The 27305-nt window shown below is 54.2% G+C and overlaps 11 protein-coding genes across 11 annotated transcripts; 4 read left to right on the top strand and 7 right to left on the bottom strand.

The window, feature by feature from the left end:
- Positions 1-7: 7 nt before the first annotated feature.
- AB675_5271 (DNA repair protein rev1) lies at positions 8-2593 on the bottom strand (the record flags this gene model as incomplete). Its single annotated transcript, XM_018145471.1, has 1 exon — positions 8-2593. The coding sequence occupies one exon, from the start codon at positions 2591-2593 to the stop codon at positions 8-10; it is 2586 nt and encodes an 861-aa protein (XP_017999362.1).
- Positions 2594-2954: 361 nt separating this feature from the next.
- Positions 2955-4567, top strand: AB675_5270 (uncharacterized protein; the record flags this gene model as incomplete). The annotated part of the gene is made up of 2 exons (XM_018145470.1): positions 2955-3047; positions 3098-4567. 2 exons carry the CDS (start codon positions 2955-2957, stop codon positions 4565-4567), a joined length of 1563 nt encoding a protein of 520 aa, XP_017999242.1.
- Positions 4568-5531: 964 nt separating this feature from the next.
- On the bottom strand, positions 5532-9239 carry AB675_5269 (uncharacterized protein; the record flags this gene model as incomplete). Its single annotated transcript, XM_018145468.1, has 2 exons — positions 5532-6048; positions 6100-9239. 2 exons carry the CDS (start codon positions 9237-9239, stop codon positions 5532-5534), a joined length of 3657 nt encoding a protein of 1218 aa, XP_017999214.1.
- Positions 9240-9754: 515 nt separating this feature from the next.
- Positions 9755-10611, bottom strand: AB675_5268 (Trimethylguanosine synthase; the record flags this gene model as incomplete). Its single annotated transcript, XM_018145467.1, has 2 exons — positions 9755-10421; positions 10466-10611. 2 exons carry the CDS (start codon positions 10609-10611, stop codon positions 9755-9757), a joined length of 813 nt encoding a protein of 270 aa, XP_017999297.1.
- Positions 10612-11175: 564 nt separating this feature from the next.
- On the top strand, positions 11176-12669 carry AB675_5267 (uncharacterized protein; the record flags this gene model as incomplete). Its single annotated transcript, XM_018145466.1, has 1 exon — positions 11176-12669. One exon carries the CDS (start codon positions 11176-11178, stop codon positions 12667-12669), a length of 1494 nt encoding a protein of 497 aa, XP_017999296.1.
- Positions 12670-14191: 1522 nt separating this feature from the next.
- Positions 14192-15739, top strand: AB675_5266 (Alkali-sensitive linkage protein 1; the record flags this gene model as incomplete). The annotated part of the gene is made up of 1 exon (XM_018145465.1): positions 14192-15739. One exon carries the CDS (start codon positions 14192-14194, stop codon positions 15737-15739), a length of 1548 nt encoding a protein of 515 aa, XP_017999249.1.
- A 467-nt stretch (positions 15740-16206) lies between these two features.
- Positions 16207-19893, bottom strand: AB675_5265 (uncharacterized protein; the record flags this gene model as incomplete). The annotated part of the gene is made up of 1 exon (XM_018145464.1): positions 16207-19893. The coding sequence occupies one exon, from the start codon at positions 19891-19893 to the stop codon at positions 16207-16209; it is 3687 nt and encodes a 1228-aa protein (XP_017999370.1).
- A 763-nt stretch (positions 19894-20656) lies between these two features.
- AB675_5264 (uncharacterized protein) lies at positions 20657-21783 on the top strand (the record flags this gene model as incomplete). The annotated part of the gene is made up of 2 exons (XM_018145463.1): positions 20657-20833; positions 20881-21783. 2 exons carry the CDS (start codon positions 20657-20659, stop codon positions 21781-21783), a joined length of 1080 nt encoding a protein of 359 aa, XP_017999328.1.
- A 127-nt stretch (positions 21784-21910) lies between these two features.
- AB675_5263 (uncharacterized protein) lies at positions 21911-22570 on the bottom strand (the record flags this gene model as incomplete). Its single annotated transcript, XM_018145462.1, has 1 exon — positions 21911-22570. The coding sequence occupies one exon, from the start codon at positions 22568-22570 to the stop codon at positions 21911-21913; it is 660 nt and encodes a 219-aa protein (XP_017999452.1).
- Positions 22571-23289: 719 nt separating this feature from the next.
- AB675_5262 (uncharacterized protein) lies at positions 23290-24246 on the bottom strand (the record flags this gene model as incomplete). The annotated part of the gene is made up of 1 exon (XM_018145461.1): positions 23290-24246. The coding sequence occupies one exon, from the start codon at positions 24244-24246 to the stop codon at positions 23290-23292; it is 957 nt and encodes a 318-aa protein (XP_017999409.1).
- A 690-nt stretch (positions 24247-24936) lies between these two features.
- On the bottom strand, positions 24937-25794 carry AB675_5261 (uncharacterized protein; the record flags this gene model as incomplete). The annotated part of the gene is made up of 1 exon (XM_018145460.1): positions 24937-25794. One exon carries the CDS (start codon positions 25792-25794, stop codon positions 24937-24939), a length of 858 nt encoding a protein of 285 aa, XP_017999217.1.
- Between the last annotated feature and the right edge of the window lie 1511 nt (positions 25795-27305).

Here is a 27305-nt window from a genome sequence, read left to right as displayed (position 1 = left end):
GCCAAGTTCAAGGTCGGTGCTTGACAGACGTTTCTAGTGGAAGAGGGATCGGTCCTTCCATCAGACGGACAGTTCTTTCCTTCTTCGGGTTCGCAATCTCCTCGATCGGATCTGGCTCATCTGCCAGCTTTGGTCGAGTCTTCTTGTGCGAGGATTTGAACTCCTCGGTCTCGGTCGTCGTTTTCAGCGGTGTTGTGGCGGGTACAGCAGCAGGCTTTTTGAACTGCAACCGCCTCTGGCTGCTTTCGACGGTGCTCGTGCTGGCTGCCATTGGCTTCAGAGGCTCCAGCTTCTGCATCTGAACACCCAATCCGCGCAGCTCACCAGGGGAGAAGCCGTAGCTTCGCAAGATCGAGATGGCTTCCTTGCCGATGACTGCTTTGTCTGTAGTAGCCACACCAAGTACGACACTCTTGTTGAAAGTGTCGCACTTGCCGTGTCCCAGATTCTTCGGTGGGTCCATGCCTGCATCGGCTGCTTTACGCATGATCTTCATGGTCATTTGTTTGCCTTTCACCAGATTCTCGAGGAGTCGTTTCGAGAGCTCATCGCACAGGCATTGCACAAAGTCTTCGGCTTGCTGCTGGTTGATGAAGCGAATGCCCCAGTTGATCTCTGCCGAGACTGATTTGCGTATGACTTGTTCGCCGACTTCTTGCTTGTCGATGCCCCGTGAGTAGTCCCACAGCTTCTGCCCAGTCTTCGGGCCCAGCGCCGAGATTAGCCGCTCCTTGTTAAGCTCCCTGATATCCTTTACGTACTTTACACCGATCTCTTCTAGCTTCTTCCCTATACTCCAGGCTACACCTGGTAGATCCGTGACCTCAAGCTCTCCCAGAAAGGCGAGTACCTCTTCTGGCTTGATCAAGTGCTGACCGGCTGGTTTGGCCTTCCGCAGAGCGACTTTGGCAAGCAAGATGTTGTTACCGATGCCGACAGAGACCTCACAGCCAGTCTTGTCTCGCACGGCATCACGAATGCTTGATGCTATCTGCTTAGCTTTCTCTTGCTCGCGATAGATCGAACCTTCTGATATTCCTTTCCCATCAGAGCCGCCAGCCTTGATGCATTGCTCGGAAACATCTATCAGTGCCTCATCGATGCTGATGCTCTGTACAACGCCTTCGACCGCAAGAATAGAGTCGTAGAAGTGTCGACTGGCTTCTTCATATGCTTTGAAGTCGTATGGTAGGACGTTCAACTCTGAACACAGCTCGAGTGCTGTCTTCATCCACATGCCATTCTTGACCCCAAATTTCCGCGCTGGATAATTGCAGCTGGCGATCTCGGACCCTGGACCGCTACCGTGAGCAATCACTACCGGCTTGTCCACCAAATGCGGGTTCTGCCGAAGGCTGACTGCCGCAAAGAAGCTGTCGAAATCAATATGAAGCACGTAACGGCGTGCACCAGGTGCCTTGCTCCGCGTTCGCTGTGTCGATGACTTCTCCTGAGCACGAGCTTGTAACTGAGCTTTCAGATCAGCTTTCCAGGTCGAGAGATGGTGCAATCGTGATTCGCGATAGTACTGATTGATAAAATCAGGGTTCGCTGTGCTTGATTTGGCCATGTGTGGATTCTGCAGCAAAATGGCATTGTGTTCTTCGGCTGTGAGGGGTTTCTTCTGAGCGCTAGGTTGCCCGCCTGCGTCCTGCCATAACATCGCGTTATACTCTTCGGGCGTTAATGGTCTCCTCTGAGTGATAGGTGGTACGTCTGCGGATTGTACTGGGGGCAGCACAGGCTTTGATTGGGAACGAGCAGGCACAGGGTCGAGCCGAGGTGGCGGTCTCATCAGCTCACCATCGTCGTCTTCGTCAAAGCTTGCATCCGCGTCTGGCACGTCTTCCATTGCCGCCAAAAGATCTGCTTCTCCAATGCTCGACACTCCTGGGAAGTCGTCTGCCTCGACCGCAGGTGATGCAGGTATCACCGGACTCTGCATTTCTCGAGGTTTGCCCGGCTCCGGAGCAAAGGGCGGCGGTGCTTCTGGTGGTTCCTCGGTGTCACCATTCTCATGCCTCATCTGTGAGGTGTACCAGCTAGTTTCCGTCTGATCACGGTAGCCCCTGCGCTGGGTGCTTGCTTGGCTGACAACGCTACCATTCTCAAAACCCAACACCTTCTGCTTGACACCTTCATCTACGACTCGATAGTCGTTCCACGGAAGCAGCTTCCCGGCTTTGACACTGTCCACGATCCATGCCGGCTTCACAATGCGATATTTGGCGAACTCGACTTTCTTCTTCGGAGTGAGCTGACTCGCGATGACATGCGTGACTGCTGTCTTGCCATCCAGATACTGCAGAAAACCGCCGCCATGACTGACGATGAGCTTGTGGAGATCGGCCAATGATGGTTGCGTATAGCCATTAACATGTGCAACTATGCCTCGAAAGATCTGAGGATTCTGGCTTGTCTGAGCACGGAGGTCGGCATCCAGATTCTGTAATTTGAGCTTCTTCCTGCGCATATAGTCGCTGAAGCCTCCGAAGGTGCTGCCTTCGTACTCTTCACCTTCCTCATCATCGAAGGCATGGCCTTGGATTCGCTTCCGTACAGCATCTGAATTCTTCTCTAGTCGGGAGCCCATGGTGGGCAGTCTATTACTGTCATAACGCGTTGTGCATCGCTCTCATGACTCTTCGCTGGCGTTCTCGGACTGTCTGCTGGTCCCAAGGCTCCCTGTAAGGCAGCAGTCGCGTCTCTGAAGTTATTTGCCTCCACTTGAAGCCATGACATAACACGCTAGTAAGACTGTCCACGTGACCAGACGTTATGATCAGGGATCTTCAAATTTGGAGAGAATTTTCTGAAAAGACATCAGGCTTGCGCCGTGAACTTCTTCCTCAACTGTACGCACATCTCGTCTGCTCACAATACTGAACATAGCTTTGCGCGCATACTCACTAAAGCATAAAAAGACTAAAGAGGGATTGCTGTAGCACATCGCCATGTCAGCAACCATCAATGCCGGGCTATACGCCCTAGAGATCCCACCTGATGGAATGTTGGTTCCCGCAGTACCTCAGGGTATTCCTGCAGGCGTAAGTGTCCCGGCCCACTGCATGCACAGCACAGTACTGACAATGCAAAGATCCGCATCACCATGGCTGCCATTGATCCCACAGCACCAGCAGCTGATAATGCTACTGATATCCCTACTGTGCAGCAAATGGCCACCCTCAAGCTCGTCCGTGTATTGTACGACGGCGATGATGATTCCGAGGACTCAGACTTCGAGGACATCTCCGACGAGGACTCGGACGAGGAAATGGAGGACGTCAACGGCGCTGGCCCAAGCGATCCCAAGAAGGCCAAACTCTCCAAGAAGCAGGCTCTGCTAGCTCTCGCAGCCGAGGATGCTGAAGATTCCGACGATGATGACTCTGACGACTCTGGCGACGAGGCTGAAGCCAAGGCCGTCCTTGCAAAGCTGCAGAAGTCTCTCAAGGGCAAAGGCAAAGCCACAGAAGGTGAAGATGAGGACTCCGACGAGGATTCAGACGAAGGCATCGCAGAATCTGAGCATGTTATCTGCACTCTCGTGGGCCCCACCGCTATTCCCCAACAGCCACTCGACCTTACCATCGGCGAGGGCGAGAATGTTTACTTCCGCGTTGTTGGCACTCACACTGTCAGCTTGACCGGCACCTATATCATCGACGCCGACCCAGAGATCGACAGCGATGAGGAGGACGAAGAGCTCGACAGCGACGAAGAACTCGACCTCATGGACGGTCTCGAAGATCTCGCCGGCGATAGCGAAGCCGACTCCGAGCTCGACGCTCTCGACGACCTCGCAGACCCCCGCATCACCGAAGTCGTCGAGGAAGAGATCAAGGTCGAACCCACCAAGAAGATTAAGGCTGAGAAAGGCAAGAACAAGCGTCCCGCAGAGGAGTCTGCCGACGAGGACTCGACTCTTGATGCGATTATGGCCAAGTCCATCAAGCCTGAGACTACCACCGAAGCCGAGCCCACCACCAACGGCGAGACCAAGAAGCTCAGCAAGGCCGAGAAGAAAAAGCTGAAGAAGCTCAAGAATAATGACGGCGCTGCAGCTGATGCTCCCGTCGCAGCCGTTAATGCCTCAGCAGAAGCTAAGCCTACCACCAACGGTGACACCAAGAAAGTCCAGTTCGCCAAGAACCTCGAGCAAGGCCCGACACCATCTGCAGCCGCCGCCAAGCCCGCCGAAACCAAGCCCGCTGCGAACACCACAACTACCCCTTCAGTCCGCACCGTCCAGGGTATCACAATCGACGACCGCAAAGTCGGCACCGGCCCCCTCGCAAAGAAAGGCTCCCACCTCAGCATGCGCTACATCGGCAAGCTCGAATCCAACGGCAAAGTCTTCGACTCCAACAAGACCGGCAAGCCCTTCTCCTTCACTCTCGGCAAGGGCGAGGTCATCAAAGGCTGGGATCTGGGGCTAGAAGGCATGCAGAACGGCGGCGAGCGACGCATCACCGTCCCCGCAGCGATGGGCTACGGCAAGAAGGGCGCGCCACCCGACATCCCGCCCAACAGCGTCTTGCGCTCGACGTCAAGTGCGTCGGTGTGAAATGAGCGTGAGCTCGAGAGACACGGCACATCACACTCGCCGTCAACATCTCCTTGTACTGTCATGGTCCGATCAGGTCAGGTCAGGTCACGGGCGTTTCGATCTTCTTGCACCAAAACCAGCAAAATGATATCCGACTTGTCAATGACTGCACATACCAAATACATAGCGCGGCGTCGGGCTTTCTTGTGTGTGCATAGCCAGGGATGAGGATATTGTATCGAGTCATGGGTCAAAAAGTTTTTTTCATTCCGGGCAATCAATGGCCAGAGGCTGGCGTTTTATGTGTCTGCAGAGGGCGCCACGGCGACCCGAGTATGTAGCTAGCTTTATCGACAGTCAAAATCACAATGAAAGAAGTGTTCCAAACCAAACTATCAGGGAATTATGATTGCGAAGCTTGAAATCTTGTGCTTCACGAGTGAATGTGTTCTCCATGGCAGAGGCCTCCCTCGAGGAACGATATTGCGCCTCGCTGTACTCCCATGAGCGATGCATCCCAATGCAATGTTCCGTTCCACGATGAAGACACTCGTAATATGTGCCTTGTGATGTCCTTTCGGCACCCCGGAACGCCAGTGCTTGATGTACAATAATTCAACTGCCCACCGCCTCGGCTGTCCCTCCTGTCCTTCCCTCCATCCTAGATCGCACTGCTCGGTGGCGGAGCACCCATAAACGCCGTCGACTTGGTCATGTCGTCCTGCTTCATCGTTCCGTTGAGGAGCGGACAGAGTCTTCGTAAGGGCCAAAGTCAGTAAGATTGTTCCAAATAGCAAGGGAATGCAAAAAGTTGGGGAAAGCGTCCTCGAGTCGGACAGACGAATGATGACCGCGATGAATGGAGGTGAAATTTCATCGGATCAGCTCTTATCCTGTCCTCGGGGCGGACTCATGACGCAGAAAACGACGAAAAACGCAGAGCAGTAAAAGTCGCAACCACGGACACAGCGCCAGGAAACGCTCACGTCCCGAGCCCCAAAGTAGAGCTCGAGAAAGCAGACAGCGCCTTTCCAGTCGCCTGCGCCAGCAAAGCCTGAGCTTTCTGTGCTCGCGCCCCAGCCAAGCTGAGTCCACACTCTGAGCATTTAGGAGCATTGGGGTCATACTTTTTGTTTGTCTTGATGTGGCCCACCTGCCCACAGTTGGCGCATTTGCGAACAGTGGGTTTCACTTCTTTGCCGGCTCCACCGGGTGTGGCCAAGCCAGCATTGGGCGAGCCAGGGTCGTCACCGTCGGGATTCGTGCCATCGGGGTTGGCAGTGGTAGCCTTCTTCTTGCTCGCGCGCTTCTTATTTCGTGCTTGGTTTGCTTCGAGACGGGCTAGTTCGGTTTGCAGGCTGAGGAGAGGGGACTTTGTTAGTAGGAGGAATTTGAGGAAGTAGGTTGGAGGTGCGGGGGATGTGAGGTTTTCGATTTCATACCGCTCTTGGTTTTTGGCGTCAACGTCGGCGTCGCCTGTTGGCTTGAGACTGTTGATGCTGCAGGCAATGTCAGCAAATTCACCGGGAATCGTTGGGGGAATAGCGTACTCAAGGACAGCAGTTTCGTGCAGCTGCTTGCGCCGAATGTAAGCCTTGATCACATCGGGGTCGGATTCGGTGACGGTCAGCTCCTTGAATCCGCTTCCATCCTTGACTCTACGAGTGATCTTGAGCCACTTCTGGCCTTGCTGGCTAGTGCCGCTTCGTCGACTGAAGGACGTGCCTGTTTCGTCATCGATGCGGCGGCGATCGGGAGTGCCTGTGGAGGCAGCGCGGTTGTTCTGTCGGTTGTCCTCGCGGGTATCGACGTCGCCTTCGAGGGTCGGATCGGGAGGGGCTTCGCGCGATGACAGAGCACTTGATTGCTTGTTCCAGATGTGGCGGAGGGCGTCCTTGTAGTCGGCCTCTTGCCTCGCGACATTGTAGGTGTGGCCACCGAGCTCTTTCTTGGACAGGACAGTGTCGTTGATGGCGCCGCCCATGGTTCGGAAGCCGCCTTTCATGGAAGTTTTGAGGAATGAGATCGCTTCGCCACGGCCGGAGGGATCGCCTTCTCCATAGAGCTTGAGCATAGCTTTGTTGTCTTGCGCGAGGGTGAAGTTCTTGGTGATCTTCCACGGAGCCATGGACTGCTCGAAGGGTTCTCCAACCTTGTCTTCGTCATCGTCGCCAGCATCATCGTCAGCGTAGCCTACATCGCGGAGGTACTGCGCGCCAACATCCTTGGCTTCAAGCGTAGCAATGTCCTCGGGGGTTATGAGGCCTTGGATTTGTTCTTCGGTGAAGAGGACCTGGCCTTGAGCCATTTCCCACTCCTGAAGACGCCAATTAGCAGGAGTTCCATATACGGGTTTGAATCCGACATCTTTGAGAGTATGTCTGATCCAGGGTAGGGATTTGGGGGCTCTGGGGGCACGCACCTTGTGTTCCTTGTTATAGCTCATGAATTCCTTCATCTTCTGCCTATTCTGCATGTCGGTGGAGTCGGGAAAGTGGCGAGTGACCTCCTCGACCCGGATGCGGTTGTTCTTTCGTCGGCGAGTAAGTCGGTATGCAATGGCCCTCAGTCGATTTTTGCTGGCTGTGGTGACGTTTCGTGAGTGGATACCAGGTACTCGTCTTATGGGAAGCTCTTGTCCGACCACGTATGAGCTGTTGACATTCCGAAGGTAGTAGCGGGTGCCTTCCAGACCGGTGGTCTCGCGGACAATCAGGAAATCCTGGTTCTTGAGGGGCTGCTTGAACAGGGGTGCGCGATACATGGAGTTCAGTAGGGCAGCAACTTCCTGACCGGGATCAACATGGCCAAAGACATTGAATGGCGAAGCATCCTCGTTGAGGAGTACAGTCGGCTCTCCGATATCCTGTTTGGGCCGATATGTGTCGTCTGGTGTCTTCTTCCGGTAGTAGTTGACCACGTTGTTGCCCATGCCTGTGGAAGACAGCATCAAGGGATGCTCTTCGGAGTACTCGAACAGCACAGCAGTAGAGTTGTCGCCCATCGACAGGTCTTTGGTCTCGTTGTAGATCTCTTTCGTTGCCTTACCCTTGAAGTTCTTGCGCTTCTGCTTGTTAGGTTTGGAGAATGTGAATGGGGCCTTGAAGAGCATCTTCTTCCTATGCCAGTGGCGAAGCTCAGGTACCGACAGCTGGACGGGAAAGTATGGATACTGCAATCGCAGAGCTGGCATCGAGTGATCGACCTTGGTGTTACCGAGTTGACCACGCTGGCTCTGCTGCGCGTTGAGCTGCAGGTTATCGTAGTCCTTATCGTTGGATAGGTTGAAGCGACCGGCGAGTCTGCTGGCTGTTGTCTGAACGCCACGATCTTTCGCGCCAGACTTGGTCTTGAGCTTGGCGGTTTCTGGATCGATCTCTTCGATGAGGAGATTGGGATCGTTGAAGTCCAGGACCGGCTTGCGAGCGACTTTTGCAACCTGCCGCTCTGGATCGTCCAATGAATGCACATTGATTCGATGGATGGACAGGATTTCGTGAGGACTATGACCCAGCTTTCGCTTCTTCTGGGCATGCTCAAAGTCGTCGAAGCCAAGATCGTCGGAGTCGTGGATCTGTACTTGCAACCCACCGAATCCATCTTCCGATGCATCCCCATGGGACAACGTGTCAAGATCTGCACACATGAACTCAAGATCCTGCATCGAGTAGCCGCCAGGCAGCAGCTCATCATCGTCAGATTCCTCAGAAGAATCATCAGAGTCTCGCTCTTGCTCAACCTTGTGGACTTGGACGAGATTCTTGGGCGGCTCGACGGATTCAGGCGCCGTTGCGGCATTGAATAGGAGGCGCTGATCAAGCTCAACTTCTAGATTGACCTTGTTTGGACGTATTGTCTTCGGAGGCTTGGCTGGATACTTGCCGTCGCGCCATTTGACAGGAGGCGGTGGGAAGAGGCGGTTGAAGTAGGGGGTCTCATCCTTGTTGTAGTCAGGAAATTCGAAGCGTATCCATGACTCGAGGTTCTCTTCTTCAGTCGCCGGAACGGTAGCGCCCTCGAACAATGCCTTCTGTAGAATGTACAGTCTGCCTTCTTCTTCGTCACCGGACTCGGCATCTGGCATTGCTGATAGCTCATTCGTGCCGCCGTCATCTGAAGCCAGCGAGCCTCTGTCGTCCTCGTCTCCAGCCGCGGGGGTACCGACCGCATCAGCGGCAGCTACTGGCGCAGGCGCTTCGATGAAGGAGCCCATATCAACATCCTCATTGCCTCCAAAGGGACTGGAGGCTCCGAAGAGATCGCTGTCATCGACTTGGTCGGCATCATCTGCAGCCGCAGCCTCTTCGATGCCCATGAGCGGCCCGTATGCGTTCTCGTTGTCTTGGCCTGTGGCCTCTTCTTCCTCTGGCAGGTCATCGTCATCCATGTCCTCGTAGTCGACTGCATCATCTGCTTTGTCGCCAAGCTCGAGAGGTCGCGAATGAACGTCTCCAAGCATTTGGTCGAGAGACTCTGCACCTGATGCCTTGAGCGCTGCAGCGACATCGTCATCGGCCATTTGCGGTGGCGCAGGTGCATCATCGGGAAGCATGGGGACATCATTAGCGCCGTCGAAGCCGCCGTCGAAACCGGTCGCATTGCTGTCGATGAAGTCATTGCCATCGTCGCCGAAGAGGTCGCCCATGTCATCATCGAAAAGATCGTCTGTCGCTGGCTGATAGTCCTCCATCTTGAAGCCCGCCCCGAAGGCTCGCAGACTCTCGAAACCTCTCACAACACCACTTCACTCCCCCACTTCGATTTATGATATTGAATGCAGTCGGCGCATCGCAGACGTAGTCGCTGCGCTTGCGATCGATAGTGTGATTGCGAAGGGCGCCTGGTGTAGACCTTGAGACGGTCGGAAGGTTCGCAGATGAGTCCTTGATTTCAGGTTGCTGAGGGCTGGGGAAGAGAGGGTTTAAATAATCTTAGAGCAAGATCGCAATGCAGCAGATCGCATCAAGAAAGCCTCACGGATACAACCGGAATTAGGCAACAAGGCAGCAAGTGGGCATAGCAGTTCATTCCTTGGCTACAAGCGGACTATGCATCTATTGCTGCCTGTCCTGCATTGCAGTCATACTCTCATGCCACTACTTCTTGTACAGACACTCGACCTCACCTAAGGTTCGCCCCAGGGAAGTTGAGCCTTAGTCATTGCTCGGAGCCACATGCTCGAGGCTTTCGTGGTATCTCCTTTCGCTAGATGTCTATTCGCTCCTCAATCTTGCCCCAGTCGCCGAAGTAGACACATAGCGCCCGACTCATGCCTCTTGTACAGTAGTGTATGACTTGGGAGTTTCCACGGCCGACCAATCTCGACACCTGATTGAGATCGCTGGTTCTGGGCAGGTAAAGAGCAACATAGTCGCATATCCCCGTGAACGTTTTATGAAGCTCTGATAGCTTGTATGGCTCCATCGTTTCTAGGTCGAAGACGTCCGCGCTTTTGTAGGAAGGACCACCCCAAGGTGGACTCGCAATCACAACGCCGTGCTTTCGTATCAAGTTCACAAGGGCTGAGTTGTCATCCTTGCCTAGTTGCTCGAAGCAGTCGCCTTCGAACCACGTTATCCTGTCGGCTACGCCGTAGATCTCAGCGTTATGTTTGGCGCATGTCAGTGCTACCGGGTCCTTCTCGATCGCATACACCCGCTTGAATCGATCGGACTGTGCTAGAGCAATGACGTTGCCACCGACACCACAGAAAGGATCCAGTACCACGACTCGTTCTTTCGGTGCTCCTTGGCCGAGATGATTGGCAATCTTGCTGGCGATGGCCTCGTGTGTCACTTCGAACCATGAATTATCCGTCATCCAGATACCTTCGTCGTATCTTGAGAAGATCTCGTAGCCTTGCTTCCAATATCTGGTCATGTTAGCGTCGGTGAGCGGTCGGAGCTGAATACGTACTTTTGGATATCCCAGGGCACCTCTGATAGATGTTGGTAAAAGTGGACGCCCTCTGGTAGTGGTTCCGTAGCCTGCTTCTTTGCCACATGCTCTGAAGTGCCTTCCTCAGACTTACGGTGTCGCTTCCGCTTCTTGTCTCTGGACATGGTCGATTATGAAAAGTGGTCGTCTCGGTTCAGCGGTGTCCTTTACGCCTTCCGACAGCTAACCCTTGAGTGCGATTGGGCTGAGGGTGCAAGACTCGGACGCGGTGGCGCTTCTGGAAGACTGCGGAAGAAGACAGTGCTGGAGCTTGAAACCTGGCAAGAAAGTAGACTGATGTCTCTGCCGATCACCTGTGCAGAAGACGGGGCACACTTTTATCTGCCGGTCCAGTAAGGAGAAAACCCAAATAGACTTAATGTACCGTTGTCACGCAGTCGAACGACTATTATGGTTGCTCCCAGAAAGTGGGACTGCCAACGGCTGCACCGAAACCGATATGGAGAGATGCAACTATGGCCGCGAAGATAATGTGGTGTGAAGAATCGTTGTCGCCCGGCTTCACTTAAGCCTTGCCATGTATGGCTGCTTTAACAACGGAATGCCAGCCGGTTGACAAGAATTCCTGTCTCCGAAAGTTGGGGTAAAATTATCTGCCCCAGATTTCTTTCGGGATGACATACATACACATTTGCACATGCGACCACCCTCGACGGAGCACCACAACGATGAACAATTCTGACTTCAGGAGTCTGGCAACAAGTTCCGGAGAGTCTGCGAAACGAGATGGCACCCAGGCGACAGCCAAGTCTGCCTTGGGCTCAAGGTCCCGCGGCGCTCTGGGAATGGCACCACGGTCACTCGCCGGAAGATCGGGACAGAATCTCTTTGCCAAAGCCTCCTCTGAGCGCAAGAAAGACAGCGACGGCGGTCCACCTGCAAAACGATTCAAGGCAATTGCAACACCCCGCGGAGTGAAGCTCGCGCAGGGCTACTCTGACAGAGCTACATCGCGCAACGACGCCGGCGAAGAAGATGGGAAGGTCAAGAAGCTGAAAGAGCTGGAGCAGATGGTCAAGGACGAGAAGATCGACCAGGCTACTTTTGACAGGTTGCGAGAAGCGATGGGTATCGGTGGTGATCTCTTTACAACTCATCTCGTGAAAGGACTTGACTTTAAGCTGCTGGAACGTGCGCGGCAGGGAGAAGATCTGAACACTTCACAAAAAGGTGCGGACTCGGCGCAGGACCAAGGTGGCGACCTTGACGAGGCACTGGATAATGTTCTGGAGAAGGATGTGGTTGCGCCAACTCGAGACAAGAAAACTAGCGATGCAGCAGGAACAGATACAGCCCAGACGCAGGCCCTCAGCAGAGACGAGATCCTACGCAGGTTGAAGGAGAGTAGGAGTAGTGCACAAAAGCCTGCACCAGAGCCTGCACTGGGAGATCGATTCAAAAAGGTCCAGCCTACCGACAAGCCCAGCAAAAAGAAGTTCATTGAGGCCATTAATGGCCGCAGGAGAGAGGTCCTGCTCGTCACACAGGCCGACGGCTCGACAAAACGCAAGTCAAGATGGCTCGACCCAGAGCCTGCAGCGCAGAAAGAGCAGCAACCGCTAGGTATGGAAGTGCCAGCAGAACTTGTCGCGAGGCAGAAGGCGCGTGAGGCCGAAGCAGCTGCAGAAGATGAGGACGACGACATTTTCCAGGGTATCGGCGCTGAGTATGACCCATTGGCGGGCATAAACTCTGATGCTGAAGATGAGCCCGCAGAACGACCGGCGGACGAGCAGAAGGAATCGTCGAAGCCTGTCTCACGTAACTACTTCGGAAGTGCCGAGGCGGATGAGTTCAAAGACCAGGAGAAATCCAAACAGCGCGATGCCACCTTGATGGCAGCATTTCAGAAAGCAGCAGCGATGCGTCAAGATGATTCCAGAAAGCCCGAGCAGAGTGACATTGATCAGTCAGATAAAAGCAAACAATTTCTAGCGAGGCTTAAAGAACAGGAACGCAAGGACCAGCAAGACCTGGACCTCGGCTTCGGTGGTACCAGGGACTATGGCGATGACGACGACGACGCTCCAATCTACGACGAAGGGGACGACGACGGCAAAGCGGCCAAAGCCACACGCAAACGTGGTGGCAAGAAACGCAAGGGCGACAAGGATAATGTTGCAGATGTGATGAGTGTCCTCGAAGGTCGTATTAAGAAATGATGATGGTCGCCGCAGGAGAGAGGCTTTCAACAAACAATTTCACCACGGACTGCCACCAAAGTTTGGAAAGAACCAATCGAGGACTGGTCTCGGAGTTTGCAACTGATCCGATATGGTTCAATCCTCATCCTTGCCAAGCTAAGTTGCAGTTGCTTTCGAGACATCGACAAGGAGCTGCACACAGTGAAATCTTCATTGAAATGGAGACTGATGTGGGTGAGGCTGGAAATCATGGTGAGTCCTTTTGACCTGTTTTGACGGCTGCAAAAAAGTCGTCCATGAACATGCAAGCCTGAGACAGCAGCAAGGATTCCGCAACGAGGCACACTGGTGGGCACTGGCTAAGCCTCGTCGTTGATGCCTTCCAACGACGCGCAAGCTGTCAATGATCTGCTCTCGTTGCACTCGTCACCTTCGGTTACATGATGTTGTACTACGACGTTCCTCCACTGATCTGGCCGAGGGCCGTGTCGCTTGCGACTTCTGCGCTCTGTTCTCGCGAGATCCTAGCAATATACCCTGTACAGTTGCCTGCCATGCTGGACTGCTCTTCGTACCGATCACGAATTTCTACATCAGCATCCCCTGCATGACCGACCAAGAGCAGGACGTGGAAGCCGAATTGAAGATGAAACAAGGTTGACTTTTTAGGCTCCGCTTGGTCCCGCCGAAAATGGGTCAAGCACAGATCTCGGGATTGTGGTCATTCGCTGCACTGTGCGGAAGTGGATAGGGGCTACCCGATGTCAAACGGCGCTAATGCAGGAACGACTCTCCTTTTCCAGCTTCGATCTATCCCCTGTCTCTTTTCGCGCTCTCGAACCTCAAGTCCACCATCACCTTTTCAATCAATTTACAGCCCCTCCTTGCAAACGTCTCCAACCTTGACGCCGACACCGATCAGTTCTCGGCGCCATGCTGTCAAAAGCGAGCACAGGACATGGATCGACCATGCAAACTGATTGAGCCAAACATCCACATGCAGAGAGCCGCAACCTGGCTCGCCTTGGAAAACCAGCAGCGTCTGACCTGTCATCTGGGCTCCAGCCCGGCCTGATCTTGGCCAGCACGGCTGCCCAGGTCAATCGATTGGCGATGTAATGACCACTCGATAGCTCTTTGTGCTTGGATGTTCTGGGCAAAGTCCACAACCCTGAAACATTTTGTCCCTCACCAAGAGCCTTGTGGGCCACGGTGCCACCCAAGAGTGCGTATAACACCTCCTGCTCTGCTACTTTCTGCTTCTCTTCTTGTTCCAGACATCTTTTCCTCGACGTCGACATACACACGTTTGGTGCAGCACACCGCACCTCTCCCATTCTTTTCACCCCAAACCAAAGGCTAGCCCTTTGTGCCATTCATTACACTTGAGCTAAGCTCGTGGTCACGTTTTCTCGCTACCGTTCATTCCTTGCCCCAGTCCGATCTCGCATCCTTCTCGGATCCTTCCATCTCCAGCCAATCAGCTTACTCGTATCCCATCGTCCTTGTTATCAGAAATCATTTAGATCTCATCATCAAGATGGTTTCGTCGAAGTCCCTTGCCCTCGCGGCTCTATCCAGCTTGGCTGTCGCTACACCACACGGGCATAAGCACCAGCATGTCCCCAAACACATTCCCCACGGCACCGGCCCTCGTGGCCCACGTGGAAGTGGTCGTCCACATGGCTTTCCGATGGGCAATGGCACTTGGCACGATGCACCGTTCCCGACTGGCACAGGAGCTGGCTCTCCTCCAGTCCTCAGCATTACGGTGAATCCTCTGCCGGAGCAGCCAACTGGCGGCGCTGCAGCCCCTGTTGGTGGTGCTTCTCCTCCCGATGTCAACAACAACGTCCCAGCACTTCCCACCGAGACTCCTGTCGCTGATGCCACCAGGCCAGTAGATGGTGGCTCCGGTGTTGCTCCCGCCGGTGGTGATGCTCCTGTTGCAGGTGGTGCTCCTGGCGGTGGATCTCCCCCAGCAGGCGGCGCTGGTCAGTGCACCCCAACCACAGTCACTGTAACCGTCGACGAAGTTGTCACAGTCAGCTCTGCCTCTGGCGGTGCACCATCCTCACCTGCAGGTGGAGACGCTCCTCCCGTAGATGGCGAAGCACCTGCTTCTCCCTCCTCCGATGCGCCTGCTTCCCTCACTAACATCCAACAACCCTCCGGCGGTGAATTCTACGGCCGCCCCACTGGCGGCTACGGAGGTCAACACGGCGGCCAGTCAGATGGCTACAGCTACGCCCCTGCTCTGCCCACCACTTTCGCAACGGCAACTACGCCTGCTGCCGGCAATGGCGGAGGCTATGGTGCTGCCCCCTCGGCAACCACCAGCGGCGCCGTATCAGTCCCAACAGGCGGCTCAGGCGGCATCGGCTCCGGCAACAGCGGAGGGTCCAGCGGCGGCAAGCGTGGCCTCTCCTTCAACGACGCCAACATCCTCACCCCCTTTGATGGCACTGGCATGACTTGGGCCTACAACTGGGCGTCGACCGAGAATGGTGCTCTCCCCGCCGGCGTCGAGTTCTTCCCTATGTGCTGGGGCCGCGACAGCATCGCATCTTTCGCCAAAGATGCCGCAGGAGCAAAGCACGTTCTCTCCTTCAACGAGCCCGACCTCGCCGAACAAGCCGGTATGACCGTCCAAGAAGCTGTTGACGGCCACATCAAGGCTGTCAACCCACTCGCCGCCCAGGGCGCCGTCATCGGCTCTCCTGCAGTCACCAACGGCGGCTCCCCAATGGGTCTCGCCTTCCTCCAGAACTGGTTCACCGCTTGTGCCGGGCAGTGCAAGGTCGATGCAGTCGTCATTCACTGGTACGACAATGCCAACAACCTTGCATACTTCAAGTCTCACGTCAACGACGCTATTCAGCTCGCTAAGGCGAATGGTGTGTCCAAGGTGTGGATCACTGAGTTTGGTGTTACTGGTGGTGACGCGGCGACGTTCATATCTGAGGCGACCGCGTTCCTCGACGCAACGCCTGAGGTTGAGTTTTATGCCTACTTCATGGCTGCGCAGGGTGTGCTGTTGAACGGGAGTGGATTGAGTGCGGCTGGGAAGGCTTATGTTGGCCAATAAAGTGTGGCACAAACGACAACATCTTCGATTCTTGTGATTATAGCCAGCATTTTTAGAGATGGATTCTTTGGATGAGATTTTGGGATCGATTGGACATCAAGCAGGGCATTATTGCGACAGGCGACGGTCGAGATACAAACACCAGCCTTATGATTGATAGATAGGAAAAGGTCCAAAATAAGATATGGCAACGCATACGCTGCATAGCTGTGCATTGTGCATCGGATGTCATGCAACAAAATATGAAAATCATAAATGATGACAAAAACAAGACAACGTCTTCCTCCCTTGAACACTTTCTCGTCGCATCCGTCGTTAGTGCCTCTGCAAACGGTGTAGTCAATGTGACGAGTCGCGACTTCGAAGAGCAAGATCGCGTTGGTCTGTACAGTTCCTTATGGAACATGAAGCCGCTGCGCCACCACTACTCATGACCGACATGTTCCTCGCTACATTCAACACAACCTCTAGATCCATCCACTACTCTCTTCGAGCCTCTCCTTTCGCAATACGGTCCCCTCTCCCTGCTTCGCCTTCCTCCTCCCCTCCAGCCCCCACCGCCTCCCCCTCCTCCCATGCACGACCAAATCCCCCTCGCACCACCCCAGCCTGAACTCCCACTCCCCTAACCTCTCCCGCAACTCCCTTTCCCCCGTCAGAAACAGCGCATCCTTCCCCACCCTCTTGACGAACGCACTCCCCGCCCACAGGCTCGCCAGGCCCGCGAAACAGCAGGGATTATACATCAAAACCTCTCGGGTTTCGGTGAGGTACAGCGCTAGACTCATCGTAATGGTGATAATCCCAAGGAGGATCTGAAGGATGAGTTTCGATGTAGAGGATTGGGTAAGGCGGACTTGGAGGGTGCGATGTGTTAGCGTTGCTTGGACGGTGGCGGCAGTGTCTGTACCAGTGCCATCAGCACTGTTGTTGCTGAGAAGAGGAACACGCATCTTTGCAGAGATAACCAGCGCCATATACCGGCGGTAAACGCCCTGGATCGCGTCTTGCACGGCCAGCATCGTCGCCGGGTCAGTGGAGCGAAGATGGTCTTCGCTGACGGATCTGCGTCCAAAGAGGACAGCTTGGAAGAACGGGTCGACGGGACTGTTGCCGTCGCCGGCGCCGCTGTTGGAAGAGGGGAACCGCGTCTGATTGAAGATGGCGAGGCGGCGGTCTAGATGGAGTTGGGGGCGGAAGGGAAAGGCGTATTGTTTGGGAAGGGAGTTGGGGACGGGAATGGGCGTGGTGGGGCCGTTCGGGATCGGGCCTGGTGGGGAAATGCTTTCGGCGGGAATGATGGTGCCGTCGTTGAGGCGGCTAAGTGAGTAAGATGCGAGCGTAGGGATCTCGTCGAGGTGCTGGTAGCACATGAGAACGTTGACGAGGGATCTTGCTTCGCTGAACACGTCCATGTGTCCATAGACGAACGCGAGGGACGGGCAGCCGGGCGGGTTGTCGCGCTGTATGCTGGGATTAATCTCGTCGGTGGATGAAGCGAGGGCGGGATCGAAAGGGCCGACGTGCAGGTCGATGAGTTTGCCGATCGTGCCTGTGTTGGCGCCCGTAGGCAGCTTGAAGGACGTGGTGAAGTCGATATTGGAGTCGGTGCCGTTTGGGCCACCGAACAGACAGTTGGAGGGAAGGGGGAGGCTTGCTTGGATGAGCACACTTGCTCCGGATTGTTGGATGGTGGTAGTGGTGGTGTTGAATTGGGTTGCAAGCGCCGCTTCGCAGACGAGGCTGGCGCGAAGAGCGGGTGTCTCGACTACCCAGCTGCTGTTTGCGGCATTGTTGACGTCTCGAAGGTCTGAGTCTGATAGCGAGAGTGCGCGAAGCGCCAGCTCATCATACGCGAGCGCGGTGTAAGAGAAATTCGAAGTCTCGTAGATGCTGGCGAGCACAACAGCGCTGCCATCATCCAAGACGCTATTGTTCCATATTGGCTCGAATTGATCGAGGTAGCTCAGAGTGATGGTGGAGTTGGACTGTATTTCTTGCAAAACGCCATTATACAGGCCTGATGCCACGATCGTGAGAAACGCAGCAGTGAAGGAAGCGACTGCAGAAAGGAATGGGCCCCAGTTCTGTGTTATGATCAAGTGATGTATAGCAGTCAGTGGCACTCGGCCAAGGACCGGTGCAAGTGTCCGGGCATCAGCCCAGCCACGTCTCGCAGCCTGAAAGGGCGCTAGTGCAGCGATGTTGAAGTCTATGGAGTTGACGAGGCTCGCGATGAGGAGGGCTACCAGTGGAAAGACATTGCGCAGGTCGAATTTTAGGACGTTTCCGGCGGACAGACTCGAGGTCCCGAATCCTTGCGATCGATCCGAGAAGTGTTGCAGAATCTCTAGCGCCCCGATCGAGAAGAAAGGAAGCAACAAGCACGATGTATATATCCATGGTCGAAGAAACAGCGATCGCCACCAGTGTGGCGTATCTGTGGGTGCAGACCTGTCCAGGCGATCAGGTCCTGACGATAGAAGCAGGTACTGCTCGCGTTTCCAGGGTCTTGCAGCACTTGTATCCAGCTCAAATTTGTGTTGCGTGATGGTTTGGAACAAGTTTGGATCGCCGTCGTTGCGAAAGCACGTCTCGACCTCAGGATCTTGCGCCAGAATCAGGCCTGCTGTGACTGTGCTTTCCGGATTTTGCCAGATTGTGAATATCGGGCGTCTGCAGGCCAGCAATGCTGCGACCATTGACATCAGAGTAAAGCCTGCGAGCATTAGCCAGACGGCGACGGGATTGAGAAAGAGTCTCTCCTCCAGAAAGCGCCCGTTCGCTGTCAGCGGCACAGAGGCGTTCGCGATGAAGTTCTTCTGCAAGAGCGGGACAGCTATCCTGGGAAACACTGACTGTGCTGCTCTTGCCATCTTGTCTTCGTCGAACAAGCCGTCGTACCTGCCTCCTGAAACGGTCTTTGCCATGAACTTCAGCATCGTGTTAGGGTACTCGAGTGCGTAGCCCTCGTCCAGAACGTTGCCGAACATATCGGAGGCGGCGAACAAAGAGCCGAGGAACAGCCTGGCAAGGTCAGCATCGCTGAGCCCATCGAGCTTTTGGATAACGCTCTCTGAAAGCAATGTGCTGTTGGCGAAGAGTGTACTCGGCGGACTTGTACCAGCAGGCTTGCAGGTCTGAGTCGCATTGACCATGGAATATGTCACCTCGCAAGCTATTGTAGCACCTCGGTTTGCAGACGTAGAGGAGTTGATCGCTTCGACAGGCGCGCCAAGATTGGCGTCCTGGTCAATATCGGTCAGTGACTGCTCATATCTGAAATCGATCAGGCCAAGCAAGTGCCAATTTGTACCATTGCCATTGCATGTAAGGCGCTCAAATATTGGTGTAATCTGCTCCGGTGGGCAGCGGAAAGTTCTTGGATTCAGTGCTTGTAGCTGAATCGTCTTTCTGCCGTTCGGGAATTGGCAGGTCGGATCTTCAATTCGTAGTACGTGATTCGGGTTCTGCTCGGTGGAGTTCTGGTCAAGTATGGTTGAAGTTGCAATGCCCCCGCATCGGTACTCGGGGAAGACAGCCTGCAGGGAAGTTCTCACACCCGCTTGATCGGACGCCTGCAGGCCTGAGGCCTCATATGTGCAGCTCTCGGTTGCTGCCGCAGCCGCCTCAGGTTGTGCACTGATGAAGCGAGCGTAGGCCGTGTACACCAGCGAGGAGTCATTGAGAGTAGGGATATCATCGACGTTTGCCAAGCGGCCATCGAATGCAGTTGTTCGCATTAGGCCGGTCGCGGGTGCGTCCTGGAAGATCGGTAAAGCAACGAACAGTGCTGTAGACACGAGTACAGTCAATTTCGACAAAATGGAGCCGATTATACCAAGCACTACTGCCACGTGTTGGTTGCGAATAGCATTCTTGAAGCTGGAAATTTGTATTGGCGACAGGTAGTCCAGGAGAACCGTCTTTGAAGCTGGTTGCTGACCGCTGTAACTTAATTGAACCCACGAAGCCACGACTTTGGTGTGGAAGTCGACTTGTCGCCACACTGCCACCATGAAGACAAGAACAGCAGTCGGCGCGTAGGTCCAAACGAAATGACTGTTTATTATGAGCGAAAAACCATTGTCGCCGTCCGACCTGAGGTAGAGCAGCACCACAACAGCTCCAAGAAACAAGCTGACTGCAATCATACTTGCAAGACTACGTCGACGTAAGTATATCGACTTCCACCCAGTCGCGGGACTCCTCTCCGGCTGGGTGGCCTGCACATCGTTTGGTCCTTGCCTCCATCTCGAGATGAGAGCCTGCATCTCAAGAAGCCATTATGGTAACGTAGGATCACTGTTGTCAGCTCGGCGTTCGGTAGAGGACTTACACTGCCAGTCAGATCGAGGCATGGAGAACTTGCTGTCATAATACTTATGTCGCACTTCTTGGTGGTGGCGGCGGTCAGGATGTTGGCGGTAGAGCAGGGAGTTCGGAGCCCAGACCGCTCACACGACAAATTGTCAGGCACGGTGGGCATTGGCCCCAACCGACCATGAAGCAAGCACTATCCAGAAGTAGTTCTCGGTTTCAACAAGCGCCGCCGTGCTATAAGCCAGGAAGGCTGCCAATGACAGCGCCTATGGCCAGCGATTAAGTCGATGACCCGCGTTGCGGCATATCAGCGACCGCTATGAGGCCCGCAGCGGTGAGACTTGCAGGATGGGCACGAGCCCGGGCCTGCATATCTACCCGCAATTCAAAGGTTGCTATCATAACGGAAGATGATGTGTTTGCAGGAGATGGACTGGAATTACATGGATGCCATTTCTCAACCAGAAGGTTTCAGGACAAAAGCCTTGCACGTGACTTACAAGGCTGCGAGTATCAACATCGACCACGTCGGCTCCAGTCGCGACACCAGCGAACCCACCATGGACGTGCTTTGCCCAAAGTGACGCGCTCACGATGTTTGGAGCGCTCAATCGGTTCATCGGGCGGCTCGACGCCGAGCCAACACAACAGCAAGGCGCGCAGAACCCTGGCGACAATACTTTTGGTTTCCAGGTTCTAAGGAACACGAACACCGAACTGGCTCTCGAGCCATGGTTTGACTTCATCATTGGTATCAACGGCCACTTCATTGTATGTGAGCCCCAATTAGTGGTTCTGTGAATGCTGACCACTGGCAGGAATCGCCGGACCCGTCCCTATTTGCAACCGAACTCAAGAATTGCGCAGGGGGATACTGCACACTAGACATATGGAGTGCAAAGGGACAGCGGACAACACAGCTCACGGTCCCAGTACCGCAAGCGCCTGACAGCCTCGGCTTGTCACTGCAGCTTTCACCTCTCAACTCGACATTTAACGTGTGGCACATCTTAACCATCCCCTCCCCTCTGTCGCCCGCTCACCTAGCTGGCCTCCTGCCACATAGCGACTACGTCCTCGGATCACCCAGCGGAACACTCAAGGGCGAGTCTGCTCTCGGCGAGCTAGTCGAAGATCACTTAAACAGAAGCCTCATGCTCTGGGTGTATAATTCGGAGTTTGACGTGGTAAGAGAGGTCGAATTAGTGCCACGAAGGGGCTGGGGCGGCGAGGGTGCACTGGGAGCAGTCCTTGGCTTCGGTGCCCTACATCGACTCCCTGTCGGTATCGGAGAGGAGGTTCAGGCACCAGGTCAAGATCTGTTCGACGCCAGTGCGGAAAAAAGAAGTATTGATCTATACAACGGCACTGCGGACACGACGTATCAAGCTGCACCAATAGCACCACCACCGATGTTGAATCCGAACGCTGCGCCACCGCCGATGCTGAATCCAAATGCTCCACCACCAGTTGTTGGCTCCAGAGCGAAGAAGGGGAGAGCACATAGAGCAGTGTCACCTAATGCTGGCTTCGACGATATGTTTGCGGAGGGAGCGCAGAAGAGTGCTGCGCAGGATTTCGCTCCATCGCGTCATGGCACGCCAAAAGCGCCTCCTCCGAAAGTTGGAGGAGCCGCACCACCAGCTTCAGTGGAGGCATCTGAAGCAGCTGAACCGAAGCCTGAAGACTTAGGCGAGCCTGGCGATGCAGAGGAGACTTGAGCCGCTTTATTCACCAGTATGAAGCCTTATTCAGTATTGGCCCCGGTAGTCTCGCAGAAGCCCAAGCCTCAACGCTCAGCTCGGTTCTCGGAACTGCGAAGTTGATTTGCACGTTCGAGAAAGTTCATCACCTGATCTCACGATTCCAACAGTCCACGAAGTCGTGAAGGACCCTGGTCCTCTCAGCGGCCCACACCTTGCCAGTCTCAGTCTTCATCATGCCTTCCAGCTTGAACAGCTTGTCGTGGAAATGCTCTACCGACTCCTCAAGGGACCTCGTATCTTTGGCGCCTCCGAAAGTGAAGCACCGAGCAATCCCGATGGCGCCGATGGCATCGAGCCGGTCTGCGTCCTGCACTACAGCGAGCTCTGGGATCTCCGCAATCAGCAGGCGCACCTTCTCCGAATCTTTGATCTCCGATGAGTACGAAACGCCCTCTACGAGTCTCTGCAGTCGAGAAGCTTCTGCTTCCGGCATGCCAACCTCGAGCAGGGCAAGTTTGATGGCGTCCTTCGATTGGGCATACTTCTTGTCCTCGACGTCGTGCAGTAAGGCGCCCAGAATGATCGTGTATAGGTCCAAGTCAGGATTGGCAGTCCTTTCTGCTTCGAAGATCTCAATGGCCGTCCTGGTCACGCGTCTTACATGCCGGAAGTCGTGCGACGCGTCGAATTGGGGATTTTGGAAGAATTGCTCCACAAAGTCGTAGATGTGGCGTACCGTGGCTGATTGGGCGGCTGGTAGTGAGTTGTGATCGGCAGGGTGAGCCGGTGAGACTGAGCCCATGTTGGAGCATTGGATGTATGTTCTAGTAATGGTCAGGGCACCACGAGGAGTGAAAAAGTCCGGGATCGATCGATCAATTTGCCTAATGCCAAGGTCGATCGGTCTCGGCGAGTTCCGGCAGCTCCACTTTCCCTCACTGCTCCTTTTGCATTGGGACTCGAAGCTGCTGCAAACTCGACGGCTTGTAGCAATGTGGTACGCCTTTTGTCACTGACTTTTCCGGAAGCATTCAGAGATCGACTTTTGGGTCGATCGACCGAGCTGAAGGTCGTAGCTTACGGTTGAGCGCTAACCTCCGTATCAGCGAAATCGAGACCACAGTCTGGGCTGAGGTTGCTGGCTGCCTTATGTCATCCTTTCCCAGTACAACGAGCGCTTGTCTCTACATGTGGCATGCCATCAGAGAAATTCCAGGCGACCTGGGTTCCGCTCCGATCTCCCCACTGCCGCTCTGCGATTAAGCCAAAGAGCTTGCATGCCCAACTTGTCGTCAATCTCGAAGCTCCAGCATCAACAACGAGCCAGCGAGGCTTTACAAATCTATGAAAATCCCCCGAAGCTGTTCAACCAAGAAATGAGCGTTTGCTCCATCCTCAACATACAGGCCAGATTTCCAACAGCGACCTCCCTGGCAGGGAAATTGATAATAGGTTGATTCTCCGACTTAGAGCTCAAGTGAGACTCCTCCCAAATTTCCTGGCTCGATGTGCAAAACAATTTCAGCCCTCAAAGCCCGCCTTGATTCGAAATGTTGGGATCCAAAGGCCACGCTGAAAATGCTCATTTATCCTTGTCGAGCAGCTCGAATACCTTGCCATAGCGAACTGCGAAGCGTCCAGCGTTTCGAGATTCCCGTAACTTGATGCCTCCACTGGGCTCAACAGAGCATTGAGGTAAATATTTGCACTCATGATACTGTCCTCATCGCCGTCAAAATGGGCCCAGAACACTGGTGAAAACCCGCCAAGATCCGCATGATCTACATCGAACCACCCATCACCAAAGGTCAAGCGAAGGTCTCCGTGACTCCAACGCTCGTCACCCTCATCGTCTTTGCCCTCGTCCACCCACTCCCATTCGGATTGCAGGACTTCCAAGCGGAGCTTGAGGAGTTGCGGAGAGATGAGGTCTTCAAGTTTGAAGTGGTTGTCATCCTTACAGGATCTGGTGCCCGCCTCGTGGTCGATCTTTTTGCACATCCTATACCGAAGCAGGGAGTTGCCCGAATTCTCGATCAGCCTAACATCTCTAAAAGTTCTGGCAATTTTTGTACGTCGCGATACGAAAGTTGAAAGTGATTTGAGTTCTTTGGCTGATTTGACGACGCCCTCCCATGTGCTGGCGGGTACTTGGTGGTCGAGCAGGCCAACGTTGAAGCTGCCGTGATGTTCCTTGACGAACTCAGCATTCTTATCAATGCCGAGAAAGTGCTCTCTGTCCATTAACGGCATGGAGTCTTTGAGGAGCGAGACCTCTGCTTCGGCTTGCCGTCGACCATTCAAGAGGTGTATCAACATATCTCTTGTAACAGACCAGGGGATTTCCTCAGCCAGGGCTTGTGGACTCGGCTCATCAAGCAGAGCATTCTCGAGAGCAATCTGGCGGAGAGCTCGTGCGCCTTTGCGACCATGGTCGAGAACCTCGCGTTCCTTGGGCTCTGCTAGAACGACAGGCATTGTCTTGGTGGTTCGCTGTCTGCTTGGGGTCGAAAACCTGGTGCGTCTCTGTTGTTGTCTTATGAGCTCTTACACATTGCGCTAGCTTCTACCTTGCTGGCGCTATTGGAGACTCTTGCAGCGTTTCGCATAGATTAACAGCGCACAGGTTAACAATATTGCTTAAGCACTGCTCTGATCAAAAATGCAGTAATGGAGATGCGCTGCAGCAATGAAAAGCGACAATGCTGCGTAATTGAGTGGTCTGAAGAAGGATAAGAATTCAGACTGCTGCGCTCCTGTTTGTGACTATGGGTTTGCCGTCCTTGTGTTCCTGGATAGACGTTAACAACAGCTCAGGCTCTCTAGCATTACAGAGCCTTGCTTGGACTCTTGTCGTGGACGTTTGCTTCAGCACTCTCGACCGCATCACTGGACTGAAAGGTGGCCTATTGCTGGTATGGACAACCTCTGTCCTGCAAGTCGCGCAACTCAGCGCCTGAAGACCTTGCGATATTCTCAGTGAGCAACGAGACGACCTTTCGACGTCCCACCTCTCGCTGCAGTCAATCTGTTGCAACTCACGTCTGTCGATACCTGTGTCTCATGCTGCTCCGACGCATCGTCACTTGCGAGTCCTTGATCGACTGCACGCTAGCACTCGAATCATTCCATCATCCCAGCGCACCCAAGGATTTCCGATGTCTGGGATCAAGACCCATTTGCGGCAGAGTCTTTCTCGACCTTTGCTAGTTCCAGCAGCTTGCTGAGACACCTTGCAAAAGCCTCTTCCCCATAGTTACTGTTGCCGTCGATCCTCTCAATTGGGCTCAACAATGCGTTGAGGTAGATCTCCGCACCCCTAACACAGTCTATGTCACCCTTGAAAACACAGGTCACGTCGGGTTCCTCGTCATGGTCCTCAAGGTAGACTTCCAACCTGAGATCTCCGTGTGTCCAAGTTGTTGGATCATCGTAATTGGTGTCCTCAAGCTTCCAGTCTCTTTCATTCTTCATGAGCTTCAATCGCCTCTCGAGAAGTTGGGGTGAGATGAGGTCTCCCATTTTGAAGTGTTTGCGATGCCGACATCTGCCCCTACGATGCTCGAAGGTCGCACAGATACTGAACCGGAGCAGAGAATCTGTTGTATTCTCGACCAGGAGCACCTCTCCATCAAGGCATCTGGCAGCACTCGGCGCGGCTGTACGAGGAAGCAACCCAGCAGCGCGAAGAACTTCTCCGAGGGAGTAATCGAGGTCGTCGAATATATCCGGGTGGTCGGCTGCAAACTTGGCATTTCTGTCGATCGTGAGATGCTTCTCCTGGTCCATCAACGGGATCTTGTCCATGTAGGTCTTGACGTTCTGCAGCTCACGTCGATCACTCAGGAGGTGTACCGCCATCTTCGTTTGGAGGAGTTCCGGTAGTGTGCTCACTAGGCTGTATGGGTTCGGCTCGTCAGGCAAGACGTTTGTGGCGACATCAAGACAGACGTGTAGTAGAGATCTTGCACCCTGGCTGCGTTCGCCATCTCCGCCGTCCTTCGGTTCTGCAATGACGACCGGCATCGTCGCGGCCAGGGCTAAGCAATTGAAGATTTGTTCGGTAGCGCCAGTTGGTGATCGATGCGATGAGCGTGGAGAGGAATTATTGCAAGGTGATGTGGACAAATTGCAAATGTTTCAGCGAAGTCGTGTCTCGCGAGGTTTGTTGGAAGTCACTTTTGGTTGTCACTTGAAGGGACATCTACACAACCGTTGGAGCAACAAGACAATCACTCTGCCACCTCTGGACAGTACGCCAGTGCCCCTACAGGTTAAAAACGCCGTGATGTGGAAGACCGAACGGAGCTGTGGGGAGACCTGAAGCTGAGATTGGTGGTGCTACCTGTCTTAACCACTTCCATCTGACGAGTGCCTGGCTATGTTGCCCCATACTGCCTGCGTCCTCCATCTGCGCGGATGCCATCCAGCTTGACCATGACCACCATCGATACGCTCCGCCATTCATATACGAGCCGGTCGCTCCCAGCACAAATTCAAAGAGCCATTCTTTCTCGTTTCTTGACCGTCGCAACGGCGTTGCCATCACGGTCCAACCTCGCCACTTGCTTTTTCCCCTGTCGGCTCTCAGTAGGAATCCATATCGATGGTTGTGCAGGTCGCTTTGGGAGGAGCGCCTGGTCCAGTGGTCGTCCAGGTCTCCGGTGGCGTGAACAACTTCACGTATCGCCTCGCGAAGGCATTTCGCCCTGTCATCTTCTGGCTGCTCCAATAATCTGATTCGATCGGGCTCAGCAACGCATTCAGATACGCTTCTGCCATCCTGATACTGTTCTGATCGCCGCGCAAGCTCGCACCTGCACTCAGGCCTCTTGAGGACCCATGCATTTCCACGACTAAGTCTTTATGAACCATGTGAGCCCGAAAGTATCATTCTCTCCAAGATTGTCATCCCTCTCAATACGGCAACCCGGCGCATTCTTCAGAATGTACAAGCGACGCATCAGCAGATCTGATGAGATGAGATCCGGCAGCTCAAAGTGTTGTCGGTGTAAGCAGTTGCATACATCCTCCCAAGCGTTAAACGTTGGGCATATGCTGAATCGTATCAGCGAGTCTTCCGAGTTTTCGATCAACCAGACCCAGTCGCAATTCCGCAGCTTCTGCCCTCCGCCTTGGAATCGTCGATCGTCTGCTGCTTCCAAAAAGTTGTACCAAAAATCTCTCTCGCTGCGATAGTCCGGGTGGTGTCCTACCACAAAGCTCTCTGGGTGCTGTCGAATGAACTGTACATTCTTGTCGATACCGAGGTGAGCTTCTCTGTCCATCAAAGGTATTGTGCTTTCCAGCTCTGTCAGCCGTTGCTCTGTCTCCTGAAGCTTGCGTCGATCATTGAGTAGGGCTCCCAATAAGTCTCCTTGAATGGTGGGAGCAACGTCTCGAACAAATCGCGTGGGCGTGGCTCGGACCAGAGGGTATCTGCAGCATGGTCGAGACTGGCCTGATACAAAGACCTTACACCCCGGGAATGTTCATCGTGCTTAGGTTCAGCTTCGACGATCGGCATTGTCGAAGCC

This window comes from Cyphellophora attinorum (assembly GCF_001299255.1).
Source record: "Cyphellophora attinorum strain CBS 131958 chromosome Unknown Contig15, whole genome shotgun sequence".
NCBI lineage: Eukaryota > Fungi > Ascomycota > Eurotiomycetes > Chaetothyriales > Cyphellophoraceae > Cyphellophora > Cyphellophora attinorum.
The sequence above is the reverse complement of the archived record's forward strand: the minus strand, read 5'-3'. Positions and strand labels throughout refer to the sequence as shown.